The sequence below is a fragment of the Ambystoma mexicanum genome, chromosome 2p, assembly GCF_040938575.1.
Source record: "Ambystoma mexicanum isolate Mex_15411 chromosome 2p, UKY_AmexF1_1, whole genome shotgun sequence".
In the NCBI taxonomy this organism is placed as follows: domain Eukaryota; kingdom Metazoa; phylum Chordata; class Amphibia; order Caudata; family Ambystomatidae; genus Ambystoma; species Ambystoma mexicanum.
In genome coordinates this window covers 563,050,548-563,069,420 of record NC_090923.1, presented here as the reverse complement: position 1 = coordinate 563,069,420, position 18,873 = coordinate 563,050,548, and the positions used below count along the sequence as shown (strand labels likewise).

The 18,873-nt window shown below is 44.8% G+C and overlaps 1 protein-coding gene across 2 annotated transcripts in view; it reads right to left on the bottom strand.

Annotated features, from left to right (window-relative positions):
* The window catches only part of CYB561D2 (cytochrome b561 family member D2), a 124,760-nt gene that overhangs the window by 22,475 nt on the left and 83,412 nt on the right, over nt 1-18,873 (bottom strand). For both annotated transcript variants that reach the window (XM_069644053.1, XM_069644055.1), the window contains exon 3: nt 15,522-15,559. In XM_069644053.1, the coding sequence (XP_069500154.1) occupies nt 15,522-15,559 (38 nt within the window). The remainder of the gene's footprint in view (nt 1-15,521; nt 15,560-18,873) is intronic.

Here is an 18,873-nt window from a genome sequence, read left to right as displayed (position 1 = left end):
CTTCTCAGAAGCAGCTCTCCCTGCTGTGAGGGAGTAGGTGTAAGACTTGGGCTGAGAGGTGGCATGTTGATTAGCAAAGACTTCCATTAATAACAGAAATGGGAGGGCAGTTGAAGGAAATCTTAAACCCTACCTCTAAGAGGAGTTTCTTACCTCAACAAAACTAGCTAATGAAACGGTCTGTATCAGAATGTCAAAGGTAAAGTTAGCACCTTGTGTCCAAATCCTAATCTATCCCTCACGAGCTAAACTCAACATAAGGTGAAAAGTGAATTGTCGCTTGGCTGTCCCCCTGCAGTCCAGCTTTTTAGTTCAAAGCAAAAGTCCCCCAAAAAAGTGTAGAAAACCAAGCAGAAGTTCCACAAACCTCAAGGGGTTAATTCCTTTTCCCCCGTACCCCCTGGGTCTTTCCAACTTTATCCAATATTGTCTCTCTCTTCAATCGTCAAGATAGGTCCTGGTCATTACTTGGCAGGCCCCGCCTCCCAGGCTCACGACAAGCATCTCGAGGATCTCAGATCCTTTGTGAGCAGACCTGGCTCCCAGTTACTGCGATGAGGAAGATTAGCCTGGTTCTCGCTTCCAAGCTGTTCGAGGGTCTATGATCCTTTCTGATCTTCCTCTCAATTGTTCTGGGTCCTAGATCCCGTTCTCAGTACCACTCTTTGGTCAACTCTTCTGGCAAGGGGTTGTGTGTTTCTTTTTTTTTTCTCCCTATCTGATCAATCTTCAAGCCACAGCCTTGGTTTACTCCCCTGTCAAGGTTTTCATTTCTTGGTTTCAAACTTCCTTTCACGCCGAGTCCCTGGCTCTCTTATGTGTTGTACTTCAATTGGGTGTGGGTCCCAGACTAGCAATACACAATTCTGGCCTGGTATTTCCTCTTCCCAAGTTCAATTACCTGGTTTCCTATCCTGCCAAGTGATAGTTTTCTCATCATGAAGCAAGACACAGACAACAGATTCAATATTTACATAAAACAATTTTATTAACTTAAATGACAGGATGCAAAAATGCCTTAAGTGCCCTATGCGAAGGTGGGATTTCCCTACCTAAATAAAACTAAGGAAAGTCTGACTCAAAGAGTTCAACTGAATAATATGTCTGTGTCCAAAACCTATACTTGCCCTCACAACTAATCTATACAATGTGTAGGGATGTCAGCAACCAAAACAAACAGTGTCCAACATAAAAGTCTGAGCCTCTTTCAGCTCGCAGCTTCCTTTCAGCTCCCTTCCCCGTATATAAAAGCAGTTGCAACAAAAAGTCTCAAAGTTACCTCTCGAGTTCCGGATAATACAGTTTTAACTGGTACTTACCCTTCCCCCAAGTTCCAAGTAATACAGTTTCAAGTCAATAAATGGTTCAAGTCTCAGGGTTCCCTTCCCCAAGACTTAAATTCAGCACAAAAATATCCTTGTCTCTTTAAAGTGTGTTGTCACTCTTGTGCCTTCTTTGTATGTAGAAACTGTGACTGTATTGAATACATCGTCAAGCTCTAAAGTGCCTTTCACTTTAAGATACAGCACAATGGATTTCACTTGGTTTTAAAGTATCATTCACTTTGGTAGGCAGCATTTAATAGTTTTACTTGAATTTTAAAGTTCCGCTTTACGTCTGAACTCAGTATGTAACAGTTCTGCTCTTTTTTGAGGTTTCCATGAAGTTCGGTATTCAAAAAAACATAAATTGGACTAAGGTTGGTCTTCAATAAGCAAAGGTTGCCCTTGTTAAGATTTTCATTAAGTTCCAATATTCAAACTTGTTCAACACGCAACCACTCAGACACAGTGGGCTTCATTCCGTGGTCCATGGTAACCTGCTGGTGCCACCGGTGGGTTGCAGCCGACCCAGAAACACTGAACACGCCGCCCAACTTCCTGGTATCACCGGGACATAGGTCCTGGTGGAGCGGGCAGTCAGGCGGCAGATTCGGTACCTCCTCATTCCTGTGGAGTCCCATAGGACTCCATGGGAGTGGGGAGACGGAAGTTGCTGGTGCTTCTGTGACGACTCTGCCTAACGGGGCCGATGCGCCTAGCAGGGTCAGACCTGCTGGGCGCTACGGCCCCTGCAGGCAGACTCATAGTGTGGCGGTCCGGAAATGAGGTGTGCCAGTAAGCTTACACTCGAAATGAAGCCCAATGTATTCTTAGTTATTCATTATCGGACAATGGATCAGAGACCTTCTAAGATCTGTTTCCACAAACACGCGACCACTCCGATACAAAGTATTACTCGAACAACCAAGTTTTACACTCGCACACTGGGTTTCTCAATGGATAGAAACTCACTTGTCACCTTCAAAGGTTTACCAGTAGCATGGACCGTGCAGTCTTCTGTTGCTCATGTCAGGGGTCTCACACCTGCCCCCAGGAACCCGCGTCCACGTCTCAGCACAGGGGAACAAGCATTTTGAACGCACATAAAAAGGGACAGGCTCTCCACATGGCTCACTGCTTTACATTAGGCTTGCTGCACAGGGTTCTAGCTCCCACGCCAGCCTCGCACCGGCATTCCTGCTGCTGCTGCTCCTGCTACTTCTCCACGCATAGGCTTCCCCATTGTCGCTCATACTGCTGGGCTGGTCTCTTTGACAGGCTAAGGGTGTGGATGTCCAATCAGCCCTGTCTGTCCACAATCAACTGGACATGCCGGATCTTTACAGTTCCTAACAGACATCTTCCTCATCCCAGTGCCAGAGTGGTAAATGAGTTTGGTCTTCATTGTTCCCAGTACAGTCAAGTGCCAAATGGGGAGAAATTAGGGGGAACAGGCTTATAACAGCCCATGAAGATGGGGAAAGGGTTGGGTAGGTCAGGTCACTAACAGGAAAAAGGGGACACCATGTCTCGCCCAAAGGCAACCCATTTCTATTCCCCAAGGGCCCTCTACCCAGGTGATCCTCCCTCGTTTCTCTGCTCCCTGGGTTGAGATCCAATAGTGATGGCCTTTCACTGGCCACCAGCTTAGAGGATCCAAGGGGTCCAGGAGTGAGAATACCCTCAGGTTTCTGGCATACCCTTACCCAATGCGGGTTGGACCCAGGTGCTTCACAGGGAAACCGGGAGAGGAAGTCCATGTTACCTTGCTTTCTGCCTTTCCAGTGTTCCACTGTGAAGCAATACGGCTGAAGGTCCAAGAACCACTGCATTTCCCGAGGACTGGACTCCTTTCTTTGAGTAATCCAAACTAAAGGAGAGTGGTCTGTTACTAAGCAAAACCTGCGATCTAAGAGGTAATACTTTAGGTGAATTATGGCCCATTTGATCACCAGTGCCTCTAGCTCAACGACTGAATAGTTTTTCTCTCTAGGGAACAGCTTTCTGCTGATGTATAAAATGGGAATTTATTTCATTTTAATTTATTTAATTGTTTTTTTATAAACATACCTAATACCATACCTGGTTTCGGTTTCTATGCGCGGATCCAGGATTTGAACCTCTGTTGCTCTACATGGTCATGTTTCCAAGACCAGCGCGTTGTCCCTGTGCTATCCTCCGTTCAGAATAGCTCTGTTCAAATCCATCAAAATGTTGTGAAAAAACAGCTCCTAGTCTCATTAAGGAATCATCAGTCTGACGAATGAATTCTTTGGAGAAGTCGGCTAAGCCTAAAACGGGGCTGTGGCATAAGGCCTGTTTCAAGGTGATACATTCATCCTCTTCTTCCCACCTGATCTTTTGAGGCTCAGCATTTTTCATTTGTCCGTTAGTCTGGATGTTTTACTTGAAAGATTTGGAATAAATCTGCGGTATACCCGATTAATCCCCAAAAGGCCCTCAGATATTTCTTTGTTTTGGGAGGGGCTGTTTCTAGGATGGCCCTCACCTTCTCCTGTTGTGATTGGACAGTACCATTACCCACAACAAAAAAAACAGATACTTTACAGCTCATTGGACCAGCTTGCACTCTTGGATTAGCGGTAAACCCTGCTTTTCTTAATACTCTCATGATAGTATAGAGGTGGTACAAATGAACTTCCCATGCCTTGCTATGAATTATAATGTCATCTATATAGGCTCTGCAAAATTCTGAGTTGGGTTGTAAGATTTTATCCACAAGTCTCTGAAATGTTGCAGGAGCACCATGCAGCCCAAAAGGTAAGACTTTGAACTGAAACAACACTAAGGGAGTGGTGAAGGCAGTTTTTTCTTTATCAGGTCCATGCAAAGGAACTTGTCAATATCCCTTTGTGATATCGAGTCTTGACAGATATACAGCATTACCCAGCCGATCTATCAGATCATCAATATGAGGCATTGGGTAAGCATCAAAAGTAGAGATGGCATTCAATTTACAGAAATCTATACATAATCTCCAACTTCCATCAGGTTTGGCCACCCACACGATGGGAGAGGACCAAGGGCTAGTAGAAGGTTCAATGATGTTAGTCTCTAGCATGGTTTTGACTTCCTGAATTACAGTTTCTTCCCTTGCCTCAGGTAACTGATACGGTTTTAAGTGTACAACTTTACTTACGGGAGTGCAGATATAAGTACCCTTCACTTAACCCAGGTCATTCCCGAAATGCATCAGTATACTGCTCATATAGATCGTGTTTCTGATTATTATCCAGGTCAGATGAAATTAGGGCCTTACTTTCTGTGTCCTCGGAACAAGAGACAAGTTAATATGTCTATTGACTCCCTGGGATGTTCTTTCCACTTCGTTAACAAATTGACATGATAGATTTGTGTTTTAAGGTAGCGATCAGGTTGTGAGATCTTATCATTACAAGGGCCAGTTTGTTCTATTACTTCGTATGGTCCATGCCACATGGACACAGGTTTATTTTCTGAAGTCGGCAACAGGGCGAGTACCTTTTGAAATATTGAAAAGGAACCAAGTGAAACCTTTTTATCATAAGAGGTCTTTTGTTGCTCTTGTGCCTTAACATCTGAGCCTGTACCAGAGATTTTACAACCTTCATGTGCTCTTTCAACCTGCTCACAGTCTGGGAGAGGGGAATTGGAGCTGCCTCTCTCTCCTCCCAAGTTTCCCCTCAACATTTCCAGGATACCCCGTGGTTCTTGTCCATAAAGGAGTTCCAAAAGGGAAAATCCTGTTGAGGCCGGAGAGGTTTTCCGAATGGTAACAAGGCCCAAGGTATCATCTGATCCCAATTTTTCCCATCTTGATCAACTAACTTGAGGAGTATATTCTTAAGAGTCTTGTTAAACCTTTTCACTAGACCATCTGTTTGGGGATGATACACAGATGTTCTAAGGGTAGCAATGTGTAATAGTTATTCAACTTTCCCCATAAGCTTGCTGATGAATGTTGAGCCCTGACCCGTTAAGATCTCCTTCGGAAACCCCACCCTGGAGAAAAAAAAGGGAGTAGATGTTTGAAGATCTATTGTGTCTTGTTAGCTCTCAAGGGGAAGGCCTCTGGATAACATGTGGCGTAATCTACAATAGCTAAGATATATTTATTCCCCCAGTTTAGAAGTCTCCAGGTGTCCCACAATATCCATAACAATCCTGAAAAATGCAACCTCAATTATTGGTAACGGATTCAAGGGTGGTGGTATATCTGTGCTAGTTTTCTGGCAGACTGCACATGCTTGAATGAAGGTTTTAATGGCGGCCTAAATTCCGGGCCAATAGAGCATATTCGCTATTTGTGCTTGAGTCGTAAACTGCCCCAGATGACCTCCAGTCAGATGGGAGTGGGCTATCTCTAATACCACCCGCTTATGACTCCTCCGAAGTGCTATCTTCTCTATAAAGATTTAAATTAAACCCACAGGTTTAGATACTGCCTGCAAAAATGCCTCAGCCAATAAGGGGTCATTTCTCTGAGCAAAAGCTAAATCAGGAAGTGTCTTGGGTTCTTCCTCTATAGGTTTTCTAGTTTCACTTTTGGTAGGGTCTCGTCAGCCTCCCCAAAGCCTTGAGTCCACCTCTCTGTACTTTACTCCCCAGATCTTTCCTTAAGCCTAGGGAACACTGCTTTCTCAAGCACCCCTTGAACAATCTTATCTCCTTGGTGGATCAGGAATGGGTCCTTTCCGTGGTTCTGTAAGTCCTTAACATTACCTTGGAAGTCTGGGTCTATTACCCCATCTAAGACATCAGTCCCAAATCTCCATGCTAATCCTGACTTGGGTGCTAGTCTAATGTATGTATCAGGGGGTGGAATCAATATCAGATCAATAGGTAGACTCCTTTCTCCTGGGGGAATTGTTTCATCCGCATTACTACATATATCAAACTTGATTGAGCCCTGAGTGGCTACTGAGGGTTCTGATGCTCTGGCACTTCGCTTCTCAAATTTTAGGGTTCCCCAATTTGTATCAGTTGAACCGCATACCACTCCTGACACCATCTGTGAAGGCATCATGAAGCAAGACACCTGCAACAGATTCAATATTTACATAAAAACACTTTTATTAACTCAAATTTCAGGCTGGAAAAAGGCCCAACTTGCCCCACGCTAAGGTGGGATGTCCCTACCTAAATAAAACAAAGGAAAGTCTGAGTCAAAGAGTTCAAGTGAAGAATCCGTCTGTGTCCAAAACCTGTACTTGCCCTTAGAACTAATCTATATGTGTAGGGATGTCAGCAACCAAAAGAAACCGTGTCCAACATAAAAGTCTGAGCCTCTTCCAGCTTCCTTCACCAAGTATAAAGCAGTTCCAACAAAAAGTCTCAAAGTTACCTCTCTTGAGTTTGGGATAATACAGCTTTAACTAGTATACGGGGGTTCTCTTCCCCAAGTAACACAGTTGCAAGCACAAAAGAACCTTGGTCTCCAGTCAATAAATGGTTCCCGTCTCAGGGTTTCCTTCCCAAATACTTAATTTCAGCACAAAAATATCTGTTGTCTCTTTAAAGTTGGTTGTTCCCTCTTGTGCCTTCTTTGTATGTGGAACCGGTGACTGTATTGAAATAATCTCAAACTTTAAAGTTCCTTTCACTTTACGATACAGTACAATTGATTTCACTTGGTTTTAAAGTATCATTCATTTTGGTACGTAGTTTTACTTGAACTTGAAGTTCTGCTTTACTTATAAACTCAGTATGTAACAGTTCTGCTCCTTTGTGAGGTTTTCACCAAGTTCAGTTTTCAAAAAATCTGAATTGTACTCTAGACACGGGTTGCCCTTGTTAAGATTCTCATTCAGTTCAATATTCAAAAAGCACATGGTTTGCATTCAGATCACCTTTCGTTCAACGCGTGGTGTAATATTTCCTTAATTCACTCCAAAAGGAATGTATAACCTTCTGAGACTTTCGAAAGTTTGTTTCATCAAACACACGACTTCTATGATACAAAGTATTCCTCGAACAACCAAGTTTAACACTCACACACCGGGTTTCCCAATGGATAGAAACTCACTGGTCATGTTCAAAGGCTTCACAGCAGCATGGATTGTGCAGCCTTCTGCTCCTCACGTCGGGGGTCTTCCACCTGCCCCTCGGCCACCCCTGTGTCCACATCTCAGCACAGGGGAAGGAGCATTTTGAACGCACATAAAAAGGCACAGCCTCTCCACACAGCTCCCTTTGTTACATTTGGCTTGCTGCACAGAGCACCAGCTCCCACACCACACTCGCACCGGCCTTCCTGCTGCTGCTTCTGCTACTTCTCCACACATAGGCTTTCCCGTTGTCTCTTCCTCGACCTAGCATCAGTGGTAAATGAGCGTGGTCTTCAGTGTTCCTAGTTGCCTCTTCTTCGCCCCAGTACTGTCAAGTGTCAAATGGGGAGAAACAAGAGGAACAGACTTAAAACAGCCCATGAAGATGGGGGAAGGGTTGGGTAGGTCACCAACAGGAAAAGGGGATACCATGTATCTCCCAACGGTGCCCCACTTCTATTCCTCAAGAACCCTCCACCCTGGCGATCCTCCCTCGCATCTGACCCCAGGTTCAGCATCTAATAGCGATGGCCTTTCTCGGGCCACCTGCATAGAGAATCCAAGTGGTCCAGGAGTGAGAATACCCTCAGTTTTCTCACACAGTGTTCAACCTCAATACAACTAGTTTATTAGCAACTCCCTGTGGTGGCCCCTTAATCCGAGTTCTGCCAGCTATCGTCTGTTGTCCTGCCATTAAGGGCTTGCATATCATTGGTATGTACCCACAACTTCATCTCTGAGCCCATCTTATTGCAATCAGAGTTGCAACTTCCCTGTAAGTAGTAGATAGGAGGAACCTCGCAGGTTAAATCCTCCAAGATAACTGGTCATTAGATTCTGCTGCCATACGGCTGTTAAAATCCACCATAAGAGGAGCACGCTTTGGCTCAGCAGGCCATTTGTTACAATCTCGGTCCATGACCTGACAACATGGCAAGTGTGCCCCCTTCTGCTTCTGATCAGTCTCCTTTCAACAGCCTCAATTCTGTTCCCCCCCACACTCTGTGCCCCTTTCTGCTTCTGCTCCTTCCCTCTACTTGCCTCCTTCATCAGAATTCTCCCACCCATCCCTCCACTCCCTCACCAACATCACTACAAGCCAATCAGGGGAACTGTTCAAGCCCCGCTTAAAGCGGGTCACTTTACTGTACAAATGCTTGTGCGGTAAAGGATTCCACATCTCGATTGTTAATTAACAGGGTGACTAGCAACCCACAGCCTAACAGTAAAGATGGAGGGGACGGGGGGAAAAGGCGTCGCCAAATGACCCACAAAATAGCGATACCCATTCCCCACCTGCTAAGAAGGACCTTTCTACCTTCTCATTTGTCCCTCCCCAACAGATAGCCAGCCAATGATCCCTGGAAATTATACACACAAGTAAAAATAAAATATGTGAATTGTTAGACATGACATCCTTAATCCTCAAATGCAATTACAAAAATCAATACCTGCAGAAACCTAGACAGCAGGAATGGCACATGTACCAGGCATAAAGAACCAGCCACTATAACCGGAAGATGGGGCCTAAAGAGTAAATAAGCCTTCTTATGATCACCCTCCCTATATGGTTCCATATTGGTATCCTATTAAAAGGTTTGCGCTTCCAGAGGAAAAAAAAACAGGTGGTCTTCACAGCACCAGTACATAATAGTATAAAGAGTGTCCTCCTATGACACAAACTTCCTGGTGTTCATGACTGCACCCACCTGAAACACAGTGATTATGAGCAGTGACCTTATGAAAAATAAATACTGCATACATTGAAATATAATCCTTCTGAGTATAATACTGGCATATCAAAGAATTCTGGTTGATGGTCTGCAGAACTGAAAAGGCGTTGGGGAATTTTGTTGAGAAAAAAAAACATCCGTCTTTTGAGGTCAAATTGGATGCAATATGAATTCCTCACCACAGTAGCAATACAGTCTTTGTAAACAGGATTGTTGTTTGGGACAAAGAACTTAAGGTGCCCAAATATCACAGTAATAAAAGACTATGTGGGAGTTTGGAAGATTACACTCGAGCAAGACTGATGAATCGCAACCAAAGAATACTTTGGTTTCCTTGGGATCCTTGCACTTAGGTTTCGGTCTCAACCACCATGAAGCCACATGGCTGAGGAGTGTCTATACAAAGGGGGTTATAGCCTCTAGAAACAAGTTACGGTGGGGGGGTCCGAAGAAGGACGCGGACGCCGATTAGCCATTTAACTTTTGTTTTATTAACAAAAAGAAAAATTCCCATCTTTCCCTACACTGAGGCATCCTTGCCTAATAAAGAAAAGGTGCTAGTCAGCAAATGTCTTGAAAATAACCAGTCCACCATCCCAAACTAACCCTTTTTTGACCCTACGAGTAGTTGAACAAATGCAGACCAGGAGACTGTCTCCCTTATCCCGGGGTTTGGTTTCCCACCAACTTGTATTCAATATTTGATCTTTAAATAGTCTCTGGTGACTATTTCTATGAGTTTACATTGTTCCTTCCATACTTTATTGGGCTTTTCTTTCACCTCTTGGTATCCTCTACAAAGCGTTGCTCCTTTCTCTTTGACAGTTATGTCTTTATTTTTTATTATCTCTTTTCTTTACACACACTTCACAGTCTTCGATTTCTCTCTGATCTTTGTTCTTGGTCGTATATCCTATTCCAATTGTATTCTTAAACTTCTCCTTTATGAATTTGCTTTCTTCTTTGATTACTTTCCTTGCCTTTATTGAAACGAGTTGTATCACTCCCATAACCGTTCGCATTCACTCCTCTTTGTAACACTGCTATGTTTTTTTCTTGACTGAGGTGTGTACGTGTACTCCAACACTAATTCTCATTCACTCTTCTTTGTGACAAAGTTATAATATCTTTCTCTTGACTGGGACGAGTAGGATCATTCCAATAATGATTCACTGTCGCGCTTTTGGGTCTCCCGTTTTCCTATTACCTGATGTTCTTAGGGATAACGTCACCGGGTTTCCTAGTTATTCGGGGTCAGTCTTCTCTCTCTCCAGCTTGGTCTCATGTCCCATCTGTGTCCTTTCCTCCATCTCTTCTTGGTAGGTGGCCGTTTGGTATTTCATATTCCAGCTTGTTCCTTGCATGTAGATACACAGTGGTTTCAGCATTGTTGCAGGGACCCTTGGTCCACCACGAGCCTTCTGTGGTCACGCCAACAAATTCCATCTCTTTCTCTCTAGCTGGACCAGGACACCACGTGTTCGGCACCATTTCTCTCCTCGCTACAGGTTGCAGCCAGTTGCTCTCTGCCTCTTGTACTCACAGCTTCAGGACGTTGTGCATCCAGTCTTTCTCTCTCTCAAGCCAGCGCTAAAGACTTGCAGGTTCTCCCCACGCATCACCAGGCTCCTCCCCTTCCAGGATTTATGTATCCTTGGGGCTCTCTTGACACAACTCCCTGCTACTTTTTCTCTGTCTCCGGTGGGTTTTGCTCTTCTTCGTCCACAGTAATTTATACTTAAAAAGAAGATTTACCATTTCCTGTTGACAAGAACACATTGTTTTTTCTTCATGTAGATTTTTCCAGGAACGGTTTGAAGAGGTTATTTTAGAATGTCCTCTGGAGAGTTTCTCACAGCAACAGGAGTCTGTGTCCCCAAAGGGGAGTCCCACCCGGTAAGAAGACACTTGCCTCTACCCCTAGGGAATGTATCCCGAAATGTGCCCACCTCCCTAGCCTCAGAGGTGGGGGAGTGGAGCTCCACCTTGGGGAGAAGGTACGAATTTCCACAATTTGTCACAGTACATTTCCAAGATTAACATAATGGCAAGGGATGAAGCAAGACTTATCAGCCATTGTGACTCAAAATCAAATAAACGAGAGCAGGGGTTGCTGGTTCAGTAAATAGCAATGCACTGTACTCTAGTTCGTATTACTGGAAATATGCATTATGCAAGTCTGATTTCTTAGAAAATATCCCAGACTGCATAAGAAACCGCTTCTAAACTTGAAATGGTTCTGTACCCGTAGGCCTCACTAATTGATTATATACTGTAAAATACATGAAAATCATAATCAACTCGCTGATGTAAGGTGGGAGAAAAGATGAGCTTGGAAACATTAATTTCCACAAAACATAGTTCATAGCTGAAACATTGCATCAGGAAAGGAACTGGTGGACAGAGCTCATTCTAGGCAAATGCACTGGGGACTGGCTATATATACCAAGACTTAACTGCCTTTCCAAATAAAGAGACCATCTATTAGTAGTCTCCAACGACTGGCAGTTTTTACATTTGAAATTAAGAATCTCTGGGGCTAGCCTACTCAACAGATGCATTTTTCATACAAAACAATCTCTCATTGAGTTCGCCTTTTATAGTTGGGTATATTTCACTTGTTTTCTACCACCATACCCCATATTAAAAGGTAACATGTAAATCATCGATATTGACAACTGAATTTGATGTAGCTAGGCAAATATTGACATACATCAAAGTCACATTTACCACAGCATGAAAAACTGCCCGGATTATTGCAAATTAGAGTCACTTGAAAATAATTTTTAAGGACTGAGTGGAATACAAAATACTGCAGGCCAGAATGGGAGCTAATGTTTGTATGCCCTAAAATCCCCCTTTACTCCCATTTCCGCAGATGTTGTAGTCTTAGTTCTCATGAACGTGTAGAAAGTGGAAAAACGTAAGGTTATGGCCTGGGAGAGGATGAAAAAGAAGGGGGTGGGGGCAAAGTGGGAAGGTGCTCTTGGTTTCAGCAAATGGACAAGAGTGAAAGTATAACAAAATAATTACGTACATTGCCCTCCAACATTATCACTCTCCACAATCTGGCTAAAATATCAAAACTCAAGCAATGGCATAAGACACGTAGGCCATTTAGACATTTGGTCAGCTGGGACTTCAGATCAAAAAGAGGCACTGTACTGGGTTTACAAGCACTAAAATGCCCTCAGCTGCCTGCAAACAATTTCACCTGCGGGATTTTCCTTTTTTCCACAGAAGTAGTAATTACATGTGCCAGCAAGACAATATCCCACGGCCTGAGGGCTTTGAAATTAGGAAAAAACATAGTGGTTTCTTGGTAGTCCCCCCTTTCATGATGCCCTTGTTTTAATGCGGGATTGAGACAGGCGATTCATTCGGATCTATGGGTTTATTGCGACCACTATTATTACGACAGCCGAAAATGCAGACTTAAAAAAAAAAAAAGTGGTCTAATCCCTTACACCACATACGTATGTGGGGGGAGTGTGATGCTGGAAATTCATTGGAGGGACAGGGCCTCCCTGTCCTTGTCCTGTAGTCCTTTTTCATTTGTGTTCTGTATTGTTTTCTGCCCAGGAGTCCATGTGGGACTCCTGGCAGCGCAGCTCTTCCTATTTTGGTTTGGTGTACAGACACATGGGATACCCTTATGGCACCCATGGGTGGGGGTACAACCCTGTGCCCCTAGTGTATGTTTTTGGGTACCTGTGTGTGGCCCACAGAGAAGGGTATGGGCTAGTGGCAGCTCCATGCTGAATTTGACAGGTGCTCGGAGTATCCTCCATTTTGGATTACCCAGGCCCTGCCATTGGAATCAGTCGATTCCTGATAGGAAACAAGATGGCCCCTGTGGCCTTTTCCTTTCTATTGCCCCTTACCTTGTTTTCCCAAAGTTCTGGGAAGCCCTGACTCTGTCCCTTCCCCCTGACTGGCTGTTTGGTAGTAGTACCATATATGGTATTTTAGTGAAGTCCAAGCCAGACTGGCTGGAGCCTTCCCAGTGACTGTATGTTGTGGGTACACCCTGTGGGTGGGACCTGGGTGAATGGAGTCTGTGACCAAAAAGCCCTTCTTGTTGTGGATGTCTGGTTTCTGGTATGAAACACAATGACGGAGACAGCCCTGCCCGAAACTTGTATGAATGCAGTGTGTAGTGTTGAATGGCTGGGTACTTATCCCCAATACACATTCCTTGCTGCGAGTGTCTGTCAGGGAGGAGAATGGTCTGAATGCACTGTATGCCCGATTGGCTGACTGACTGCTGAATGCCCTTCTGAGTGATTGGTTGCCCGAGTGTGACCCAGCAGAATGATGGGAGAACAACAGTATATCTGGGAGCCTCTCACTGCCAGAAATCGTTCAGAAGCTGAAGTCGAAACTGAAGCTTGATCTCAAAGCCGAGCCTGAAGAAGAAGTTTGACTGCTGTTACCTTCATCGCAATCTGAAAGCCGCCGTGACGTCGAGACTGATCCAAGAGAGGACCTGGTTAGAGGCGCCCTCTTCCCGAGCTCCGAGGGACCATCAAGCACCGCTAATCTTCGCCAAACCTCTCTGGAAGTCAGACCCTCGACAGGCTGCCGACCGGAGACGGGGCCTTTGAGGAGAACGAAGAGAATCACCAGACATTCCATCCACTGTCGTCGACAAGGGTTCGCAGGTTTGCTATAACTGCTGGAGGCCCATTGAAGCCATGTTGCCCAGAAGCAGGGACCACTTCACGCCGTGCCATTGATGCCCGGAGCCACAACGCTCCATTGATTCACACATTTTGATTCCCAGACGCGCTCGTCCGCACCGCCGACCGCCTTATCCTGCCGTAGACAGCCAGTCCGTTGACGCGCCGAGGAGCATCCGCCGGTGGGTTTCCCGCCACCCAAACACTGTAGAGAAGCCGGATGACTCAACACCCTTGCTGGGCCAAAGTTCTTCACAAACTCTTTGCGGTCCTGAACTATCGGCATCGAGGTGCCCCGCAGGACGTCTTCGACTCGTAGTCAACGAGCACCGCCAGGACCAAAGCTGCTGCCTCAACGCCGCCAAACTTCCTTTGAGGATTCTCGACGCCGAGTTCACTTACTTCGAGGCCCATCGACGATCCGTGGCTCCTACTTTAAAGGGAGTCACTCAAGAAGGGTCCCTCGAAGCCTCCTCGAGGAACTCTGCTATTCCAGGTACATTGGGGTGGAAGAAACATTTTAGAAGGTAATAAGACTCATTGAACAATATATGGACTGGGCTTGTAATACGTCTTTAGCTTACAGGTTGCCCAGGTGGGTGGGGGGAGGGGGATCTCCACACAGAACTGTGTCTAGGTAACGGGCCAGTATTCTGCCAATTGTTCTAACCAACTGCTTTCCTCCTATGTCTATTGTTGATTACCTTTATTAATTGATTTGTGTGGCATTTGACCAGAGTGCAGTTGATGCACTTTAATGAAATCTGATAATAATTAATTGTGGTACCACTTAGAACTGTATATATTTGCCATTGTAGATTAACTGAGCACAAAGTGAGTTACTGTGATTGTGTATATAACCTTGAACCTTAATTATATAAAGACTGTTTTAACTAATACAGTGTGCGGACATTCCTTTGTGGGTGCTTGAGGCCTACACTGTACTTAAGAACCAGCCCATATCACCTCCTGAGAAGCTAGGCCTTGATTGCTCATCCATTGCTACCAACAATAGAGAATCTTGGCTGGGGTCCTCTGTGCCTCACCTCTACTATATAGAGAGCAGGAGTACAGCCACCCCCCTCCAGTCTTTACAGGGAGACCCCCGTACCTCTCCATATTACTATTATATTACATACCCCCCACATATACATATATGGTATAAGGGTGGGGGGTCTAAAAAAGAAAAGTCAGCATTTTCAGTCGTCGTAATTGTGAGGGCGACATTTTGGGCCATTACCGATTCATTCACATGGCAAACCTTGATCTTAGAAGTCCTTTTTGTATAGAAAAAGCCCATCTAGCATGCCAAATAAATTGATAATAAATAGCTTTATTAGGCTTAGAAGGAAATCACCTGCTAAACAACATTGAATATATGAAAATACCTAAACTGGCATGAGCTGTGCAACAGGGGGGCTCAGAGTTAAGGTGGTGTACCTTCCAAGACTTGACAAATTTAAAGGGTTTTGTTGTGTTAAACCATCACCTTAAAATCACTTCAACTAAACAAAGTGACAAACAGACGCAAGACGAAAGCAAAACAGAAAGATGATCAGCTGAGATGCACAGAAATATGTACACATCTATGAAATTAAAATAGAGACAGAACACACTGTTCCTGCCACAGATAGAGTCCCATTTCACACGGGAGAGAGGTCATGGCAGGAAGGATAACCCCTTTAAAGATTCTACAAGCGTAATATTGTGCACATAGCCTTCAGATGGTTTACTCACAGCCATAGACATCAGAAATGGATGCCAGGAGAACAAACCTACAAAAGAAAAAAAAAGGAAAACCATCATTGCCAAAGAGTAAACATTCATCGTGTGACAAACCCAAGCACAGCGCAGCAATTTTACCACTACAATATTGTGCAGTAACATTACACCGTCTACAAGCATCAGTGCTGCAATAATCTCAAACATTTAAACCTTCATTACTAGCTTTTAGGTAATGCTAAAACAGACAGGATTTACTCAATAATGCCTACTTTTAGCAACAAAGAGCAGTACAAGTCATAGGGGAAAGGACACAGTGAGTGAAGTAGAGATATAAGGAAGGGGGTGGGTAACACCGGGGCGGCAGGGGGTTGGGAGAGGATGGGCAATTTGGCAACATGTGAACATCAAGCAACCAGAGGATCACCAGGTCTCAGTAAGGTGGGCAGTAGAGGGTGTGTGGACCTAAGTGTTAGGAAGGAACCATTCCTTGAAGAGCAATCTTGAGCCCCTTCTTGAAATGTGGAAGCGAGGGTCCAGCTCAAAACATGCAAGCGAAGCACCAGACATCAGTGACTATTAATAGGTGAGTGCCTATCCTCTGATGGCTGATGCAACACATCCAACATTGTAAATTAGCAGTTGAGGCACTAAGCCTGCAGCTTATGCAGCCTGCAAGAGAGAATGAATAGAGAGAAGGTGAAAAAGACACAAACAGATATGTAATGGGGAGAAAAAAAAATAGATGAAACAATATCGATGGAGCCAGAGAGAGCCTGGGAGGGCAAAGGCGTGGGACCCTGGTAAAGGGGAAGGAGTTAATGAAAGGAATCAAATTAAAGTGCCACAATATGTGCACAAACAAGATATAATGCATAGACTAATCTTTGATACATGTACTCCTGGAAGGAAAATAAAAAAAAAGTAGATCAATCGACCAGGTAGAGGACGGATGGTGTGCCGGAGTGCTGATGAAACTGTACAGTGTTTTGAGAGAGTGCAGGGAAGGTATTTTGTGTGAGGGAGAGTGGTGCCAGTTGTGTGTAGTGTAAAGAGGAGGGGTGTGTGAAAGATAATGAGAGGGCGAGAGAAATTGCAGGAGGGAATTACAGAGAGTGTGTATGGTAGGAGGATGTTTAGAGGGTGCAAGTCATTAGTGGGAGTGGTGGTGAGGGTGGAGTGAAACAGGAGGGCGCTTAGTTGAAAGAGATGGGCGCAGAGAGTGATACGATCAGGACACAGAGGGTAGATAGGGGAGTAAGAGTACAGAGAAGGGAGAAGAGAAGGAGTGTGGAGAGCATAGAGAGAGAAACGATTGGGGAGAGGAGCGAAGACCGGTAGAGAAGAGGGTTGTAGTGGAGTTAGAGACCGAGGTGGTGAGCAGGAAAATCTCAGAGAGAGGAGAGGAGAGAAAAAGGCGAGAGGGGGAGGATAGAGAGAGAAAGGCAGGAGAAAAAGAGGGAGAGAGACAAGTGTAGAAAACGGTCTGCTGATGATTAAAAATTCGCTGGGGAGCTAGAGAAGGAGACAACCTTTAGGTTTCCCTTCCAGATGAGACCGAGACAGTAGGTGTTACAGTGCTTTGAATACATTGAGAGACATTGTGGGACTAAGGATGCCTGGACTTGGGTGGAGGAATCCCACGGAAAAAGGGTCGTAGGAACCCCCTTTGTTTAACCGGTTCCAGTCCTTCCAAATCAGAAGGCAGCAGCCTCTAAATAGCCCTCCCTGATTAACTTCTAAAGCACCAGTGCTACACTATTACAACTGAAAAGATGGGATCATATCACTCCAGCATTCTGGACCCTCATTAGTTTAGGGAGAAACAGGTTTCAGGTAAAACCCTCTGCATCACTCACTGGGCTACCCAAGGAAAAGGCCAAGAAGTAATCATGGTGACATTTCACCCCTTATGTCTAGAATAAGACACTACATTCAAATACAGCTGCTACCCTCATTGTGGTCTTCTGGTAGAACAGGAAAACACAAGGAGGATCCAGATTTCCGATGATCACCCACCATTCCTAGAAAACTTTGCATACAGAAGCACCACTTAACCTTTCAGAAACTGCTGAAAACTTGCCCATTCCCCAAACTTTGAAAGGAAATGCCAGGACTGCCACCTAGCCTCAAGCTGAAATGATCCATCCAGCGCCAAGATGTGCAGTGATATTTAACACCACCACCACCACCACCACGTGCATTTGGTCAGCAGAAGGCAGCACAGACACCCCACCTATACCCGTTAAAAAAAACAATATTCCATGTGATGCCAGGGCACAAGGTAAGAAAGAGTCAACGAATAAGCCGACACATCTTCAGCCCCTGCCTAAAATACACAACACTATGGGCTTCATTTCGAGTCTGGCAGTAACCCTGCCGGTGCCAACGGTGCCTGCGCTTCCGTGAAGTGTTTGCCTACCATGGACACTGCGCCCGGCAGGGTCAGACCGGACGGGCAAAGCGGTCATGGCAGGCAAACACACAGTTTTCCGGTCCGGAAACAAGGGTGCCGGTGAGCTTACCGGCAACCTTGTTTCCAGACCAGCAAATATAATATTATGAGCCTGGGATAACATCACTGTGTACACTGGGTAAAACCGACAGGATCCCAGACACTCACCCCATTTATTTTGGCCAAATACAAAAAAAAATCCCATGTGGTTTCAGGTGAAAGAAATGCAGATATTCCAAGAAATAAAAGCCATCTTTCACTGCCTCTTCTACGCTCTATACAAAGCACCTACTGCCTGAGATAACACCATTCACAGTTTAGTGTTATCTTGTGTCCTTAAACTGGTCTCACTAACTAAATGCTGTATTCAATGAAAATGCCCCTTATGGGAGAAACATCTCAGACACCACAATTCAAACTCACTCGTTGACTTCTCGGTGGTTAATCACAATTACCAAACTTTGGGGTCACAGGATACATAGTTAAGATGCAGGAAGCTCGCAGGAGCCAGTAAGTATGAAAGTAGAAGTGCTTTAATACGTTTCAGGGCACAGAGGGAGGTAGAGAGTGCAGGTAAATACATCCTTCTAGCTGCGACTCCCATCCTGAATCTCCAACTGACATTCCTGGAACCCTGAGAGAAACCCAGGGTCCCACCATGACTCTACATTCCATAGGCACCACCACACTACACTTGTCTAATTCTGAAAAATATTTTTAGACATCCAAACGGAGGTCAAACACTACAAGCACAAAGAATAGGTCTATGTTTACTGCTTGTAAAACCCGAGTCCCTGTGGAACGAACAAGATGATCCATCATCTGTCCTTCAAGCAATGAAATACCAACAGCCAAAAGGGACCTAGACCCTTTGAATAAAATGACTAGTTGGAACGCTTTTTCAACAAGTAT